The sequence below is a fragment of the Brachyhypopomus gauderio genome, chromosome 3 (genome assembly GCF_052324685.1).
Source record: "Brachyhypopomus gauderio isolate BG-103 chromosome 3, BGAUD_0.2, whole genome shotgun sequence".
NCBI classification, from domain to species: domain Eukaryota; kingdom Metazoa; phylum Chordata; class Actinopteri; order Gymnotiformes; family Hypopomidae; genus Brachyhypopomus; species Brachyhypopomus gauderio.
In genome coordinates this window covers 35,198,400-35,217,341 of record NC_135213.1, presented here as the reverse complement: position 1 = coordinate 35,217,341, position 18,942 = coordinate 35,198,400, and the positions used below count along the sequence as shown (strand labels likewise).

Sequence of the window (18,942 nt, the reverse complement as noted above, 5' to 3'; positions counted from 1 at the left end):
TATAAATTTGCCAAGGTCAGCACAGCCAGAGGAACACTTGAACGTTTCCAATTGAACATTTGAACGTTTACAATAAATGCTGTTACCAGTAGCTTATTGTAAACAACCAAGCACCCACCCACATAGATCCATTCACTTTCTAGAATCCCAGAATCCTTGGGCACTGATGCGTGTGCAAGGGTCTTCAGAAACAGCTTTTGACTCTTCTCCAACACCATGCACATTCAGGTGCTCGTGGAGATTAGGTTGTAGCCAAGCAGATATGGATGAGCTGATGGTTCACCTTTGACCTCACACTCTGTGTTACTGAACCCAATAATCTATTGTAGTCTCTTATCAAAACCCACGGTTATTTTCAGTGATGGAAAAAAGAATGTAACATCGAAGTAATTTTTTTCTAGAAATTCAATAGACGTGCATGAGTGAGTCCCAAACGAGCCCCTCACCCAGACATGTGATGGAGTGGAACTTTGTTCCATATGACTGCAGAACGCTGGGTGACAACCAGTAGAATTTGGTGGATGGTTTTAGAGTTAGATTACAGGTTGCAGTTGAGTATTTGCAAGTCAGGCCAGATTTGAGAATGTGTTTTGGGATTGGAAATTGGTGTTTTGGGATTGGAAATTGCAGTTTTGGGATTGATAATTAAAAGCTTCCATTGTGTTTAGATCTGTGTTTGAATCTGTGTTTGGATCTGTTTGGATCTGCGTTTGGATCTGTTTGCATCTGTTTGGATTTGCATTTGGATCTGTTTGGATCTATTTGGATTTGTTTGGCACATCACACTGACCCTTTTGCTCTTAGTTTGACATGTTTTTCACCCACATGCAGATTTATATTTTCCCCACTTGTATCATTGTTAGCAGTGCTCCAGGATCTTTGATAACAGTGTTTTCAGTTGACTTATGAATTTGCTTGTTGTTTAAGGTTTAGGGTTTCAAAAAAAAAAAAAAAAAAGGTGATGTTTTTGCCAAAAATATGTTTTAAATGTTTGTCTTTCTATTATTGTGTAAGTCCATTTATACTTTGTTGAGTTTGCTGAGATTGTGTTAGCACGCCTGCTAGGTTCGTTTAATAAGTCTGTTTTGTCTCCTGCTTCTGCAGTGTTTCCTCTGAAGCTGATATTTCTCCCTGGGCAACAGTCAAAAGGAAAAAGAAGAGGAAGAATTCAAAGCGGAAGAGAAGGAGAGAAAGGTCAGCTGAGAAAACAAGAAATGAGTGAGAAAACAAACAAGAAAACAAATTAGAAAATGCAAGAAATAAAATGATAAAAGAAGTTGCTAAACACATTCAGAATGCACAGGGCAGTTTATATCAGACAGGACATGTGAGAAAAGAGATCAAGAGAACGAGAAAATGGAGAAACGAGAGAGACAGAAAAAAGCATGACAGAGAGAGCAAGAGAACATAAGGGAAAATATATGGAGAGAGAGAGAGAGAGAGAGAGAGAGAGAGAGAGAGAGAGAGAGAGAGAGAGGAGAGAAAGGGAGTGAATGAGAATGTGAAAATAAATGAAAACTGAGGTTGCTTTGGAGAGGAGTTTTTAGGAACAGTTGTATCAGTAATGCATTATCTCAAGTGCTTTTAGCAATTGACACATCACAGGCCACTTTATCATTGCAGTATAATAGGCTGCATTCAGAATGCATTTAGTGCTTCTAGAAACTGCAGACTACCAGCCACGCAACGTTAATCTGCTCTTGGTGAACGCCATTTCATTAAAAAAAGCTCAGGGGGGAGGAAAGAGTGACTGAAAAGGAAGTTTCATGTGTGACTGAGGAGACCACCGTGGTATTTCAAGTGAGGTACAGATTCATTTTGTGAAGGCTTATGAGTCCTCTAATCAGTGTTCGCTTGTGAAGGTTTGATGGACCCCATGTTCTCAGATGTCATGATGCCCTACTGACTGAACCCACAGATTACACATCGCTGATTGAATTACACAGTGAAAAAGACACACAGCATAGTGTAAATGCCTGTGGTCTTATAATCTAATGTAGTACATAATGTTATAATGTAACATTATGTAATTTATGAAAGTGTGGTGCTACGTTGTACTGTATCATGTAGAGCTTGAGGTTAAGGTGAGTTACAGTGATCAGTCATGGTCATGATCAGTCATGGTGGTTAGAGAACTGGTCTTGTGACTGGAGGGTTGTGGGTTTGATTCTCTGGTGCACCACAGCCCCCTAGTGAGCACTAGTGTGTTGTGGCTTCTCACCCCACAGATGGGTGAATGCAGAGGGCTAGTTTTGACCAGTGGCAGATTTTTAACACAGCGTTGTACAAATCGTGCTGATCATTCTTTTAGTGAGGTGAACACAAAGCTGAAAATTCATGTTTAAAAACTATCAAACCTTCACATCTCCCATACGTAATGCACTACAGCTGTGGTTCATGTGAACAGACCAGCTGTGGTTCATGTGAACAGACCAGCTGTGGTTCATGTGAACAGACCAGCTGTGGTTCATGTGAACAGATCAGCTGTGGTTCATGTGAACAGATCAGCTGTGGTTCATGTGAACAGATCAGCTGTGGTTCATGTGAACAGACCAGCTGTGGTTCATGTGAACAGACCAGCTGTGGTTCATGTAAACAGATCAGCTGTGGTTCATGTGAACAGATCAGCTGTGGTTCATGTGAACAGACCAGCTGTGGTTCATGTGAACAGATCAGCTGTGGTTCATGTGAACAGATCAGCTGTGGTTCATGTGAACAGATCAGCTGTGGTTCATGTGAACAGATCAGCCCTTGTTAAGAAACATATTACAGTAAGATATTTGAGAAGGTCAATTATTTTGTTATTTCCTTGTAACTTTTATGTATATGATGTTTTAGCCCCTGAAATGATCGGTAAGCCAATCCAACATCTTTGTGGGAGAAGCCTGGGTCTATAGGGTTGTGCTAACACCCGTCATATGCATCACAAGTCCACGTATTAAACATCCAGGCTGAGCTGTCAGTGTGCCGGGCAGGACGATCCTCTGCTCAGCTGCCGCGTTGTGTGATCCGCCAGGTCTCTATCATCCAGTCCCTCGCCCCTGAGGAAGAGGAACAAGAAGAAGAGGAAGACAAAGTGCTCGAAGAGAAAGAAGCAGCACAGGTAGAGACACCTTCCCGCCTCACAGATCCCACGGCTGCTGGGACACCCTGTCTGTGAGGAGTCCCGCCGAGCTAAACACTTCTCCATGTCTTCCACAGGTCTGCTTCCAAGAAGACACCGCACAGGTGTGTTCACGCTCCGCGTCTACGGCAACACAAACATAAACACCACATGCTCCTGGAGTCAAGCTGTTAGACCACAGAATACGTCTTAATTAGCCATTGTTCCGCTCTGTTTATGCGAAACATTAAAGAAGGTGTATTATGTATTTTGTGCCACTGTGCATGAAAATTGCCTCACAAATAAACGTGCCTCATCTAAGCATATAAATCCCAAACAATCACTGTTTGACTGAAGCCTGCAGCAGGCTGGGCGTCATGGCAACCACGAGGTTGTTAATACAGTCTCAATAATGTCCGTTTGTGCAGCTCTTCAAACAACAGGCGCAAAAGGAAAGAAGACAGAAAACATAAAAAGAGGTTAGTCACAGAAATTATATTCTATAAACAAACACACACACACACACACCTACACACACACACACACACACACACACACACACACACACACACACACACACACACCACATACACACACACACTTGCATGCATGTGTGTCTGTGTGTGAGTTTATGCAGGGCTCTACATCTCAAGTGAACTGCTCACATGTGCTTTTTAAAAAAAATATATGAATGGAATTTCTTTTAATTTCATGCATGTGACAACCGTGCCAAACACATGGAACATAGAATCGGCAATGCCGAATTGACAGGGCGTGGTCAGAGAAATATAGTCCACAGTGCATGTCACATAGCTAACAGTTCAATACCGGCTACATTAATAGTGACATTAATAGGGATAAATTAATAAAACAATAATGATAACAAACAATAAATGTTACAAAAACTACAATTAACTACTATGTCTGCTTGCACAGTGCAGGACAGTGTTGAATCAGAATCTGACTCTGTGCTCTAGATGAATGTTGTATTAGTGTATTAATGGATTAGTGGATTAGTGTAATTGGTGATTACTGTATGAGTGGATTAGTGATTAGTGGATTAGTGTAATTGGTGATTAGTGTGTGAGTGGATTAGTGATTAGTGGATTAGTGTAATTGGTGATTAGTGTATGAGTGGATTAGTGATTAGTGGATTAGTGTAATTGGTGATTAGTGTGTGAGTGGATTAGTGATTAGTGGATTAGTGTAATTGGTGATTAGTGTGTGAGTGGATTAATGATTAGTGTATGAGTGTAATTGGTTTTGGGTTTTCAGTACAGTGTGAATACTGCGTCTCTCTACACTGAGGATGAAAAAGCACATCGAGCTAGTGTTCATAAATGATTCTGTGTGTATCACAGGACCGGTGCTACTGGGCAAAAGGCTTACCATAGACCCTGTGTACGTGTGTGTGTGTGTGTGTGTGTGTGTGTGTGTGTGTGTGTGTGTGTGTGTGTGTGTGTGTGAGAGAGAGAGAGAGAGAGAGAGAGAGAGAGAGAGAATGCCCGTACATATTTCATATTTGTATATGTGTGTGAGTAACAGAAATTTTGCTGGTCTGTTTTCAATCCTGTGAAGTTGATATAACTGTCCATTTTGATTGATGAGTCTTGCCAACTTGATAAATTTCACTGCAGACAGTGATGGCTTTAAAACAATGCAGAAAATGATGTTTCCTTGGCAACTGTTTCTTGGCTGGCTTTATTCAAATGCTACAAAATTCAGTCCTATTACAAAGTAGTTAGTTAAACATAACGGCCGTGAGCACTATTAAAGGAAAACTGGTCACCAGCCTGTGTGAACTCCACCCTGTTAAACAAGAACCGGTCACCAGCCTGTGTGAACTCCACCCTGTTAAACGAGTACTGGTCACCAGCCTGTGTGAACTCCACCCTGTTAAACGAGTACTGGTCACCAGCCTGTGTGAACTCCACCTTGTTAAACGAGTACTGGTCACCAGCCTGTGTGAACTCCACCCTGTTAAACGAGAACCGGTCACCAGCCTGTGTGAACTCCACCTTGTTAAACGAGTACTGGTCACCAGCCTGTGTGACCTCCACCCTGTTAAACGAGTACTGGTCACCAGCCTGTGTGACCTCCACCCTGTTAAACGAGTACTGGTCACCGGCCTGTGTGAACTCCACCCTGTTAAACGAGTACTGGTCACCAGCCTGTGTGAACTCCACCCTGTTAAACGAGTACTGGTCACCGGCCTGTGTGAACTCCACCCTGTTAAACGAGTACTGGTCACCGGCCTGTGTGAACTCCACCCTGTTAAACGAGTACTGGTCACCGGCCTGTGTGAACTCCACCCTGTTAAACAAGAACCGGTCACCAGCCTGTGTGAACTCCACCTTGTTAAACGAGTACTGGTCACCGGCCTGTGTGAACTCCACCCTGTTAAATCAGCACTGGAGACCTCCACCCTGCAATTCATTCTGTCCACGGAATTCCACAGTATTTTCTGTTGTAGATGTAAACAGAGTGGGGTTTTTTTCTTTACTGATGCTGTGTTGAAGATTTTCAGGATTGTAGATCAGGGGCCATTGCTGGGGCCTTTAGGTCCTCAGAGCTGGAGACCCCAGTGGTGAGACCACCACATATTAGTCCTGTAGAACCACCGGAGTTGAGGGTCAAGGGTTAGGCCTCCACCACACGTTTGAAATGTGTAATAGATTTTGACTTTCCAATAAAAAAATTTAAGATCTTAACTGTTATGGCTTGAAATCCAGTCTTGGATTTCTGTGTTTTGTCCACTATTTTTAACAACATTCTGTTCTCCGGGCCACTGAATATGAAATTATTTACCTATGAACATATTCTCTGTCCCTCTGACTCTGTTTAACTGTGTTTGCTATACTGAAGGTAGATATAGTCATAGTGTCTGTGTGTCTGTCTCCATTGCTTCAGGTCACGGAGTGACTCCCACCACAAACACCGTTCACGGAGAGCAGACAACAGAAGCCCTGGTCGGCGATTTCATAACTCACAGAACAGGTACAGAGACACATGGAGTCAAAGAGACACAGATGGTGACAGAGACAAAGAGGGTCACAGAGACACAGACCCAGGCAGTTACAGAAACACAGAGAGACATAGAGACACACAGGGTCACAAAGACACAGAGAGTCATAGAGACACAGAGAGTCATAGAGACACAGAGGGTCACAGAGTCACAGACAGAGACAGTTACCGAAACACAGAGTCATAGAGACACAAGATCACAAAGATACAAACACAGAGAGTCATAAAGACACAAAGAAAGCAAAAAAAACCTTTGGTATTTATACATCTTAACATATCTAACTATCTATACATATCTCTATCTAAATGTATCACTATATAAAATTTATCACCATCTAAACGGATCACTATCTATCTAAATGATTCACTATAGCCTATAAACGTATCACTATCTATCTAAACAGATCACTATCTAAATGTGTCACTATCTATCTAAACATATTACTAGCTAAATGTTTCACTAAACGTTTCACTATCTATCTAAATGTATCTCTATCTAAACGTATCACTATCTATCTAAATGTATCTACATCTAAATGTATTGCTATCTATCTAAACATTTCACAATTTATCTAAACATATCACTATCTATCTAAACATATCACTATCTATCTAAACGTATCACTAAACATTTCACTATCTAAACGTATCGGTATCTATCTAAACGTATCACTATCTAAACAGTTCACTATCTAAACATTTCACTATCTTAACGTATCACTATCTATCTAAATGTATCACAATCTAAATATATCACTATCTATCTAAACATATCACTACCTAAATGCATCACTATCTAAACATTTCACTATCAAACTATCTAAATGTATCACTATCTATACATACCACTATCTATCTAAACGGATCACTATCTAAAAGGATCACTATCTACCTAAATGTATCTCTATCTAAATGTATCACTATCTAAACGTTTCACTATCTATCTAAACGTATCACTATCTAAACATTTCACTATCTAAATGTATCACTATCTAAACAGATCACTATCTATCTAAACTTATCACTATCTAAACATATCACAATCTAAACGTATCACTATCTAAATATATCACTATCTAAACAGTTCACTATCTAAATGTATCACTATCTAAACATTTCACTATCTATAAACGTATCACTATCTAAACGGTTCACTATCTATCTAAACGTATCACTATCTAAACGTATCACTATCTAAACAGATCACTATCTATCTAAACTTATCACTATCTAAACATATCACAATCTAAACATATCACTATCTAAATATATCACTATCTAAACAGTTCACTATCTAAATGTATCACTATCTAATCATATCACTATCTAAACGTATCACTATCTTCTACAGTACAGTAATATTTCATGGTTTATTTCTGGTCTAACCCCAACCCTAGATTCCTCACATCCAGTTTACTGATTTGCAGCGCTGAATTCTACTTTATTTAGTTAACATTGAAGTTGATTGTTTGTTAAGGTTAACTAAACCTATTATTAATGTTAACTCGGAGAACTTGCAAGTGTTATGTAGATAGATTCCATTGTAAAAGAATGAATTTTCAATTATTCTGAATTCTCTATAATTCTGAAGTCACCAAAGTTCCTCAGCAGGCATCTACAAACGTAATCAGGTTTTGTTTTGTGTTTCTGGTCTGCATTCTTCGCTAATAGATTTAGCGTAATTATTTGTTTCATCGTTCTGTTGTAAGATGTTCATGAAGTCAGCTGCCTTGTTTCAGTCCCTGGGTGTCTGGAGTTCTCTTTCCAAGTGGTCTAATGTGAAGAGCAGCTTTCCTGGCCAGTGCTGCTCCAGCAAGCATTTCATCTTATCAGGCAGGAAGGCGGGGTGTCCCCGGGGCGATGACTGATACAGGCAGAGGTGACTCTGTGATCTGTGGTGCACAGGAAATGCTTTTATCAGCCGTTCACAGCTGAGTCTGAAGATGTGGCCTGCAGATCGATGAGGAGAGTCTAGGAATGGAGAGAGTGTTGGTACGATGAGTTATGAGGTTGTTATGGGGAACTACAGCAATCAAGCGATCTGGATTTCTAAATCATGGCCTAAAACACTTGAGTTTGACATGCTGTCATAATTTATGTTGGACTTCTATATTAAGTTATATACAGCAGGGCTTAATTTGAGCCGGATTCTGCCGGAACAGGATCCGGGAACTCTTTAATTTTGAAGCGTGCGTTCCGGTAACTGCCTGCCTCGATCCGGTAACATTTTATGTTGTCCGCAGGGCTGCCAACTCTCACGCATTGCGTGAGTTACTAGTTCGCTAGCTCTGACGCCAACCACCGGCGATATAACACTTGATCTGTGTCCATTTTACGTTCGCCACGCCGCCACCCCCCCCCCCCCCCCCCCCCCCTCGCTCAGGTTAGAATGCGTTCCGGCAACGTTTGATTTACAAATTAAGCCCTGATATACAGTATACTATTATATGCATACTTATGTCATAAAAGCTGCCCAATCAGGACATAACCATATGCTTATGACTTTTGTTTATATATTTTGGTTTGATGGAAAATATGAAAAGCAAACCAGGATGCAAATGCAAATATGTTTCATTTTATAACACAATATATATTTTTTTTGGTACAGGCAGGGGTGACCAAGCTATAAATATTAACACAACAGTATTCTATAGCTGAACCTAATGGGCTTCCATACATTTACAGTCGGTTGTAATTGGTAATCCACCCCTGCTGGTAGGGCTATTACATTCTGGGGTCGCCGACTGTGCCAGATTCTTATACCCTGCATACATGCTGCTCATAAAAACCCAGCGCATTAAACTGGTGCTGCGAGCTGCTTTCTTACGAGGCTCCATCACCACATGCAGGAAGCCATTATTCACTCCATCATTTCACACATCCGTTATTCACTCTATCATTTCAGCCCTAGATAGAACACAGGAACAGAACAGAGCTCTGGATACAAACCGAAATTATCCGAAAACAATCGGATATAATTCTCCCTTCTCAGTCTGTCAATTATGTGGAATTTCTAAGGGTCTCTATGGAAAGAGCCATGAAGACTGTGTGATGATTCTGTACTGAAAATCCTTGGTTAAGCTCCCCTGATGAGGAACAGACCCACACAGTCCTGTTTACACAAAGATGAGTTTAAGGCCGATCTGCCTGCTACAATGCTCTAATTCTACTTTTTCTTTGTGGAGTTTTATTTCATTATGGTCTTCTGGTCTGGTGGGCTCTAATCAGAAGTTGGCATATTGGCTCCATAATGACTAGCCCAGGTGGAAATCTGAGTTGTAGTTAAAGGGACCGTGGTGAAATAATGCATAATATTGTTGTTGCTTATAAAAGTTAAAAGTGCTAGAAGTTGACAGCGGTCCCTAACTGCTATTTAAGCGCCCCCTGAAAAATGCAGCGTCGTTGTTTTTGTGGCTTATTTTATAAACCATTTGAGCCACACCCTGATAATTCCACAGTAGTCTGCGGTATGTGTAGCCCGCGACTTGTTGTCTCCTCAGCTCTGTTGTGCTCAGGTGTCTTGGCAGTGCACAGACAGCATGTCTCACAAACACGGGGCTTACTGCCAAAGATGATCTCTGCTCCCTGCTTTTGTCAAGCATGTGATCCTGACTTTGGGAGAAAAGAACAAAGCAAAGCCTATTGTCACCGTCACCTCCATCACCTCCACCCTCATCTACACCCTCACCACCCCCCTCATCTCCTCTCCCACCCCATCACCACCATCACCTCCACCCTCATCCACACCCACACCACCCCCACACCTCCTCTCCCACCCCATCACCACCATCACCTCCACCCTCATCTACACCCTCACCACCCCCTCATCTCCTCTCCCACCCCATCACCACCATCACCTCCACCCTCATCTACACCCTCACCACCCCCTCATCTCCTCTCCCACCCCATCACCACCATCACATCCACAATCATCTCCAACTCTACCCCATTATCACCCTCACCAACCGCCCTCACCTCTTCATCTCCATCCTCATCTCCACCCTGACACCATCACTCCCAACCCTGCGTCATCCTTGTCTTCAGCCAACCACCAACCATCACCTCCAACCCCTTCTCCACCACCGGCCACATCTTCACCACACCCGCACACTACTTTCATGTCCACCTCACAAGCTCTAACACAAAGTCACAAATTTGCAATATATATCGTGGTACCTGCTGTCTTACGAGTCACGAGGCACACGATTCTTACACAACTGATCCTGCGTCTCAGTCGCCACCAGGGTTTAGGTCCGTAATGTACAAGATTTTGTTAAAATCAAAACTCTCGACAAGTCAAACCGGATGGTGCCAGATGAGAAAATCAAAAGCAGTGTGTGAAGCATCTCTCTGTGGACCAGCCAAGTGCTGCTTCTCCGCTCTCCTCGCTCTCTCCATCAAAAACCTATTTACGTTTTCCCTGCAGGACTGGAGATCATGACAAACCCCGTCCTTCCAACGACCCTTTGGGGGACCACAGACGTCTTGACTGGGGGGCAGCAGACAAGCTGGCCAATAACACTGCCTCTAGCTGCTACGCTCTGAGGTCTGAATGCTCAGTAAGTGGACTCTGAACGCTACCTGCCGTGCTCACTAAAGCCACTGTGTGAAAGGCTGTGTAAAAACGCAGATTTCTTTGTTTCCCCTGTTGTGTAATGGGGATCCGTTTGAAGACTGGTTCCCTAGAGGAATAGAGGACTGGTTCCATTTCACTACCAGCAGTGCTACAGCAGTGCACTTCAGAGGGAACTAGTGCGCAGATGCAAGGGAGCACAGTCCTGGGAATAGGACGAACCGACCTTTGGCCAGTCTGGCAGATTGACACTCTCAGGCATGATAAGAGCTCTGCAGTTGTCAGCCCAACATCAGGGACAGCAAATAACCTTTCATTAAGTCTTTAAGTGAGGATAATGTAGAAGGGGTAAGAGGGAGGGGCTACATCAAATTTGCATGTTGTGCATATGCTTGGCACATGGCTTAGATTTGCATTAATTAACTTTTAAATGAGATTGGTTTTCAAGTGTTTTCAAGCTTGAGTAATTAAACATAGCCTCTCTCTTATCTAACCTTTCATCCATCTTAATGCTGATTCTCAGGGAAAAACAGCAAGAACGTTAATTCCAATTTCTCTAGTAATTTAACTTTTGCGAAATAAGTGAACAATGTGAAATAGGAGTATTAAAGGAGTGATTTTAGAAGCTGAGAACTAGGAGTTCTGGTAACCATACTGGTGTTTGTGCATGTTGGCAGCATTGGTGTAGGGTGTAGTGTATGGGTTAGTGTATGGGTTAGTGTATGGGTTAGTGTATGGGTTAATTTTAAGTATGGGTTTAGGGTTTAGTGTGGTGTAATGTTAGTGTAGTGTTAGTGTATAAGTTAGTGTAGGGGTGTAGTGGGTTAGTGTAGTGGTTAGTGTAGGGTTTAGTGTATGGGTTAGTGTAGGGTTTAGTGTATGGGTTAGTCTAGTGGTTAGTGTATGGGTTAATGTATGGGTTAGTTTAGGGTTTAGTGTGGTGTAATGTTAGTGTAGTGTTAGTGTATAGGTTAGTGTAGGGGTGTAGTGGGTTAGTGTAGTGGTTAGTGTAGGGTTTAGTGTATGGGTTAGTGTAGGGTTTAGTGTATGGGTTAGTGTAAGGGTTAGTTTAGGGTGTAGTGTTAGTGTAGTGTTAGTGTATAGGTTAGTGTAGGGGTTAGTGTATGAGTTAGTGAAGGGGTTAGTGCAGGGGTTAGTGCAGGGGTTAGTGTTAGGGTTAGTGAAGGGGTTAGTGCAGGGGTTAGTGTTAGGGTTAGGGTTAGTGCAGGGGTTAGTGTATGGGTTAATGAAGGGGTTAGTGTAGGGGTTAGTGTATGGGTTAGTGAAGGGGTTAGTGTAGGGGTTAGTGTATGGGTTAGTGCAGGGGTTAGTGCAGGGGCTAGTGTATGGGTTAGTGCAGGGGTTAGTGCAAGGGTTAGTGCAGGGGTTAGTGCAGGGGTTAGTGCAGGGGCTAGTGTATGGGTTAGTGTATGGGATAGTGTATAGTTTGCACTAAATGTATTTGGTGTGCAAGGTCATTTGAGGGTGAGGTGGCAGTGTATGCAGTGAGTGTGTGTGTGTGTGTGTGTGTGTGTGTGTGTGTGTGTGTGTGTGTGTGTGTGTGTGTGTGTGTGTGTGTGTGTGTTTACGTGTGCAGTGAATGTGAGCACACGTGGCTAATAAAGAGGGAGTATCTCAACAAAACATATTTAAAGAGCTTGGGAAATACGATCAGTGTAGGTGTTCTTCTCTACGCTGAAGCTCTGAGCTTCTCCAGAGCGACTTGATGGGGCCACACTCCAGCATGGCCAGACCCCAGCGTGGCCACACTCCAGCGTGTGTGTACTGTGCGTGGCGTGACTGTCCTCTTTGGGAAAGGGTTGATTGCTTTCCTGGCACACAAACAGGTGTTCACAGCAGCAACTAGACAAAGCTGTGTGCTCAGATCTGCTGGGTTACTTTTTCCTTCTTCTTTGTTGTTGCTGAAGATGTGGCCAGAGTGAGAGGTGGGTATCCGTCATGTTCCTCTCCATACTTCTGACTAAAGAATGCCACTCTCATTATATTAATGCCACTCTGAATTTCATGATCCCAGATCACTTTCCAGTATGTATTCCAGTACATTTGAGCTTAAGCAAGCACTCTTCCCACACACCACAGTTTACTATCTCTCTCTCTCTCTCTCTCTCTCACAGACACACACACACACACACACTAATATTCTGACTCCTGTGTAAATGGGGACGGTGATGTTCGGTCACACTGGTACTGCAATACATGGACCATACAGGAGGTACCAGACTCACAGCCTGATAAACAAACGATTAATTTCAGAAAGTCAAACGATTCATTTCATTTGTTACTTCATAGTAAGACGTGCGTTTAAACACACCAAGGCCTGCTGTGGACCGAAAACATGCATTAAATGCACTTAAAAGTGACAACAGTGCCAAATTCTCAGCGCTTCATGTAACGTTTGGTATAAAAAGTCGTTTCTAATAATAGTTTCCATTTTTATTGTTGTTTTGATTGGGAAAACTAGTGTAAGACCACAGTACATTATCAGCGAAACCACAAAGGTGAGAACAAGAGGGAGAGAAGGAGAGAGAGAGAGAGAGAGAGAGAGAGAGAGAGAGAGAGAGAGGGAGACATGGCAGCAGAGATTATGGAGCAGATGGTGTTGGGTTTGAAGGAGAGAGGGTTGTTGTCTTTTTCTTGTGTTTTAACGCTCTAATGATTCACTCACATTACCCGCTCTCCCCTTTTTCCTTACACCTTTCCTACTTAAGGAGGAAGTCTTGATTGGTAAGTGGACGCTAACTGCAGACGTAGGGGCTTCATCTAGCTCGCTCTGGACTGTTCCATCTCTTCCTACAGGGGACCTAAGCATTAAAGACCTGTCCATTTTCTCTTCAAGGCTTTGACTTAGTTAAAGTGATGGATATATCTACCTTGTTTTGTTTCAGTCTATCTAAATCTATATCTCTCTCTATATATATCCCCATTCTGTGATGTTTATATAGCTTTCTTTAAAAGACAGAACTTTTAAACTGGGCATTTATTTATTTATTTATTTATTTATTTTATTCTCGCTATTGCTTTTTCCTTTCACTGAATTTAAAGTAGTTCATTTTTTAAATCTTATATTTCCTTTGTTTAAAATCATGTTTATTTCATATCCTCCTGAGGCTCAGATCACAGTCATGGCAAAAAAGGCCACAGTGTCTTATGAGGTTCTGTTTGGTACACAGAGACGGTCATCCCTAACAGAGACCGTCATCCCCAACAGAGACGGTCATCTCTCTTTTTTAGTTTATTTCAGTAGTTTTCCTTTTTTGACACGCTTTACTTTCTTTTCTTTAGAAATTACTCGCATGTGACAAATTTGCATGACGTTTTTAATCTTTTACAGTTATCTGTCCTGAGCGCGTGTTTGTTTCCTCTCTGTGTTTTGTAGGTAACATAGGGAACATGTCTTTGTAAGAGCTTTGACATTGCCCCCTGCAGCTAGGCGAGTAGGGAGCTCACTTTTGGTTGTTAAGAAAAACAACTCCGTTGTTTTATCTGTTCACAGGTCAGATGTTTGCATCCTGGGCGTGAAGTGTTAAACAAAACAGCCATCGTCCAAGATTCGCTATCCAGTCAGGGCAAAGGTCACGCAGATTATGATTCAGGAAACGACACATCCTCCCCGCCGTCTACTAAAACGGGCATCACGAGGGCAAAGGTCGAGGGAGGCAGAAAGGTCATGTGTCGGGAGCTAGCGTCTCCGGAGAAGCTCAGGTTTACGAACAGGGACAACGCCTCCGATTCTGGAACCTCCCTGACCAGCTATGACTCAGCGTGTGAGCTGGTCCAGGCCCAGAAGAACCTCCCCAGATCTGGTCTCTGCAGCATCAAAAGGTGGGAATGGTGGTTAGGAATCAGGAATGTTGTGCATGGAAGCCGTAGTGTTTAGATTGACATTACACCAATTCAACAAACTGATGCGTCTTTAAACTAAACGCATACAAAATGCTTGACCTTCCTGTCTAAACGTGCCAGTTAGACAGATGAGCCCATGATGTCAGAGTGTCCTGTGTCCCGCGTCCTGTCCCTGCAGAGAGGAACACCCTAGCTGGACTTCCTTCAGGACACTGCAGACACATGTGGCCAGGCAACCAGCCTCTAGAAGCCGCACTCCCTCGCACAGAGGATCGGAGACCAGGTCTCGCAGCAGGACCAGGTCGTCCCGAAGCTCATGGTACCGCAAGAGCTACAGCAGGAGCAGGTCTCTGTCCTCCAGCCACAGGTAGGTATCTGACAATCACTCGAGACACAACGTAACGTGTTCCCTGGGTGCTTCGGCTGTGCGATGTGTCTGGAAGTAACACCGATGTGCTTGTTTGAAGGTCGTATTGTCGTTCGTCCAGTTGCTCTCTGGACTCGAGGAGGGGGAGTGTGTGTAGCGTGAACAGTGGCCGGAGCGAGAAGCAGTCGAGATACGTTGCAGTCAGGTACGAGGCAGCCGCACGAGGAATCTCAGCCTGTCCGTGTTTAAGGACACGCGTGCAGTCACCGCCCTACTGACCCCAAGGAGAGAGACGCTGTCTTACTGGAGATGTGTATGCTGTTTTGCTGACAGGGGGCGGGAGAGAAGAACAGGCTCGAGTTCATACAGGAAGCAGTCAAGACAAGACAGGAAGCGGAGCAGGAAAAGATTCAGCTCTCCGATGAGGAAGAGGAGGAGAGGTTCCCCGAGCCACTTAGAGGCCAGAAGAATTACAAGGTCTTTCTATGTTTGCAGGCATCTGTTAGATCTCATGTACAGTCTCAGGTTGTACCCATGGTACCTTCAGCATCGAGTACGGTTTTTAAAATGCCAGTTTTGTTAAACAGGAAGCTGGTATTTGCCTGCTTGTTTTGTTTATCTCAAAGAGAAACACAATAAATACAGAAAGAAAAAGAACATTCTTAAAGTTATGTAATTATTCGAGCATATTTAAGCAAAGTTGAGTCTGTCTGGAAATGATTGGTGTAGCTCCAGAGTCTCTGTGCATCCTACACCTGGCAGTCCTGTAAAACCTGGACAGAGAGCCATGACAAGACCACCACAGAGACACACAGATACACTGCCCACCACCATCATGGTTCAGCGCCATCACCAACCAGTGGCCAACATGGTAGACAAGCTGTATGCAAACCAGCAAACGCACTCAACCACAAGCCCAGAGCAAAAAATCATTTTTACTCATTTATGTATTTTTGGTCACAGTTAACTATGACAAGCTTGTGATTGACCTGTTTCGTAGGTGCATTGTGGGGTCCGTTAGAGGTACAACACATTAATGAATTGCTGACCCTGAGTCAGTTATGGTTATGTTCTAAACACTCAGTAACCTGCTAACCGAATTCGGATTGTCATTTCCTGACTCATCTCTCCGTGTTCTTATCCCCAGTGCGAGGAAGAGGCCGATTCCTTACTACCGCCCCAGCCCTTCATCTTGCTCCTCCTCCTCCTCCAGCCGCTGTAGCAGTCTGGCCACCTGGAGCCTGTTCTCCATCAGCCACACTCGCTCCTCCTACCGGAGTCACAGCCACGCCTCCTCCTGGAACTCCGCCTACAGCAGCCGGAGCCGGAGTAGAAGCCGGAGCTACGATTCGCTGGCCAGCTATAACCGAGCTCGTCGCTAGCGTGCACGGTAAACCGCGTGGTTAGACGAGCAGGTAGGCTAACGCCCAGCGGTTTCACGGGCTAAACACTCCCAACAGGAATCGCCACGGTGTCCCTGCACTCAGGCTGAAAGTCTGTGATGTCAGTTGCATTCCATCAAACTCTGTTTTCATCCGTCTTACTCAAGGAGAATGTGTTAATGTCGACGGCAGCGGGACGACAGCTCTGACACCACTGGCAGACTCTCCCACCACATGTACACGGCCAGCACGCACCTGCCGTTCTTTGTCATGTTTCTGACAACACGTCACTTTGCCGGTTGAACCCGTTCCCCTCGCCTCGTCTCCGGAGACGCATTCGGTGCGGCAGTCGTCACTTCAAGTTAGCAACGTCAACTTTAGTTCGGTTTCACGCAGGTTGTAGGAATTCACGTCACCTGGCCAGGAATCCTTCTACTTTGACTTCCTGTTTTTAAAGTATCACGAGTAAACAGCTGATGGACGACAAAAATGTGTGACCTGTAAAAGGTTCTACCTCACGCGAGGCCGTGTGGCACGTGTTTGGCAATCACGTGCGCTTTGAAGAACATGCTCATCCCCCCCACCCCTCCCCCTCCCCGACACCCTCCCCCCGAAACACACGCCCCATCAGTCCAAATGCCACCAGTATTTATCTTCTGCCGATGCGAAAAACAATTCAAATGTCAGTGGCTGTTATGATGATGGTTATGACGACAGTAACAATGGATGACCAGAATGTTTTGTGCTGTTTAGTGCATTTTTAGCCTGCATGCCCCTACTAAATCTCGTGTTTTATTTTAGGAAATATTTAATTGAAATACGTTTACGGTTTGTATGACCAGTAGAGGGAGATCTTTGGAACCTGTTAATAATGCTAGTTGTGCAATATGGATAAACGATCAAAAACATGTTTATCTGATCGATCTGAAAGTACTGTATGATTCTGTGGGGGTCTGTTTTATTTCTTATTTTATTTTTTACTTATTTTGTGTGATACTATATATGTATCTTAGATAAATATATAGTGGTCAGGATCACATAATTTCACATTCCATAATTAATCCAGCACCGGATTTATTTCTTTTTATTAACTTATTATGCATAGTTATTTAATACAGTTGTTGTTTAATACAATATTTATTATAGTATGTATGTATTTTTATTTATTAATTGAAACACTTTATTTAAGGAGAGCACAGATCATTTTAAAGAACAATTTAAAACCATGTTTCATTGATTTCTGAAACCCATAACAGGTGCTTGTGGCTTGCTGGTTTGGCAGATGAAATTCTGCACATGTTCACATATTAATGTACATGCCACTTATTAATGTACATTAGTTGTTGTTTATGTTTATGTTGTTTACTGAAATTAAGCTTATGCGGTGTATTTGCACCCCCAGGCCTACAGTACACAATCACAAATTATTGGTTACATGGAGAAAAGTTCAGTTCTTTAGGGGGGTCAAAGGCACTTAAGGACAGATTAATGGCAGGTTATGTTAATAAGGTTTCCTTTTCCTGTGGTAATACTGTTTTCATCCTAAGAGCCATTTTAAAGAATGCTAGCTTTAAAAGCCATTGTTAGCCACTTTAGCATGTTTTTATTCAGATTACACCTTTAATTTAACTCTGACTCCATGCATTGTCAATTTTTAAAGTGTCTGCCACCTTTAAAGTGAATTATGGAAAAAGAAGTCAACCTGAGGGAATGTGACTCACAAATGTCATCTCAAATCCAATGAATATGTAAATCTTTTGTGTAAATATGCGGATGTATAATGTGACTTACATAGGCATGCATGTAATTTATTGAAATGAAGTAGTGGTGAAGAATATGCTGACAGCCAGGTGACTGGGCCTGCTGTCTGATGTACATAGATATGTCACAACAGTAGGCTGTGTTCTTGTTGTCTGTCCAATGTCCAATGCTAAAAAAAGACCCAACAAAAACCGCACAACATTCTCACCATAAATTTCAGAAGTAGACAAAAGTCGTCCCCTAACAGAATCACGCCAGCGTGCTCAGTAAACGCAGAAGTGATTCATGTAACGTTTCTTGACTGCTGTTCTTGGAGGAGGCAAATAAGAGATCCTGCCATTTTCTGTCAGACTTTCCCGGGTTTTGAGGACTCGGTGTTCCAGCGTGTAGAACACGTGTAAACGCACCCTCTGTCCATTCGGTTCAGGACAGCAGCCCGCTGAGTTTAGGAGCTCACGCTCTGAAGAAGTGGAAGTTGAGAAGTGGACACCTGGTTTTACTCTGGTAGATAAACACAAGGAAACATAAAGTGGGTCATGAGCAGAACATTAAATCTGTGCTCATTTCTGGCACGAAGCATCTTCAGAGTGAGACTTGCTCCTCAAAACTGCCAAATTACTGCTCATGTTGTGTGGGATGTTTTACAATAGTGAATCTACTGAAAGTGTTCAGTGAAGAGACGTTTCCCTAGCCCATTTCTGCTGTACCTTCTGCTGTGGTGTACGCACAACGCTTGTGTCTGCTAGAACATTAATGTGCCATATCTCCTCAGATGAGTAGTCTTCCTATGTTGTCTGAGTCAGTAATTAATACAATAGTAATAAATAAACATATGATGACTTAACCTTTTTATATGTCTGATGTCATT

General features: G+C 43.0%; 1 protein-coding gene across 1 annotated transcript in view; it reads left to right on the top strand.

The window, feature by feature from the left end:
* Positions 1–18,894, top strand: part of srrm4 (serine/arginine repetitive matrix 4) — a 59,577-nt gene extending 40,683 nt beyond the window's left edge. The window contains exons 3-13 of the mRNA XM_076997901.1: positions 1,105–1,194; positions 3,017–3,103; positions 3,202–3,228; positions 3,532–3,582; positions 6,014–6,100; positions 10,554–10,686; positions 14,215–14,543; positions 14,743–14,931; positions 15,032–15,136; positions 15,265–15,408; positions 16,079–18,894. Of these exons, the coding sequence (XP_076854016.1) occupies positions 1,105–1,194; positions 3,017–3,103; positions 3,202–3,228; positions 3,532–3,582; positions 6,014–6,100; positions 10,554–10,686; positions 14,215–14,543; positions 14,743–14,931; positions 15,032–15,136; positions 15,265–15,408; positions 16,079–16,313 (1,477 nt within the window). The 3' untranslated portion in view covers positions 16,314–18,894. The remainder of the gene's footprint in view (positions 1–1,104; positions 1,195–3,016; positions 3,104–3,201; positions 3,229–3,531; positions 3,583–6,013; positions 6,101–10,553; positions 10,687–14,214; positions 14,544–14,742; positions 14,932–15,031; positions 15,137–15,264; positions 15,409–16,078) is intronic.
* The last annotated feature ends 48 nt before the right edge of the window (positions 18,895–18,942 follow it).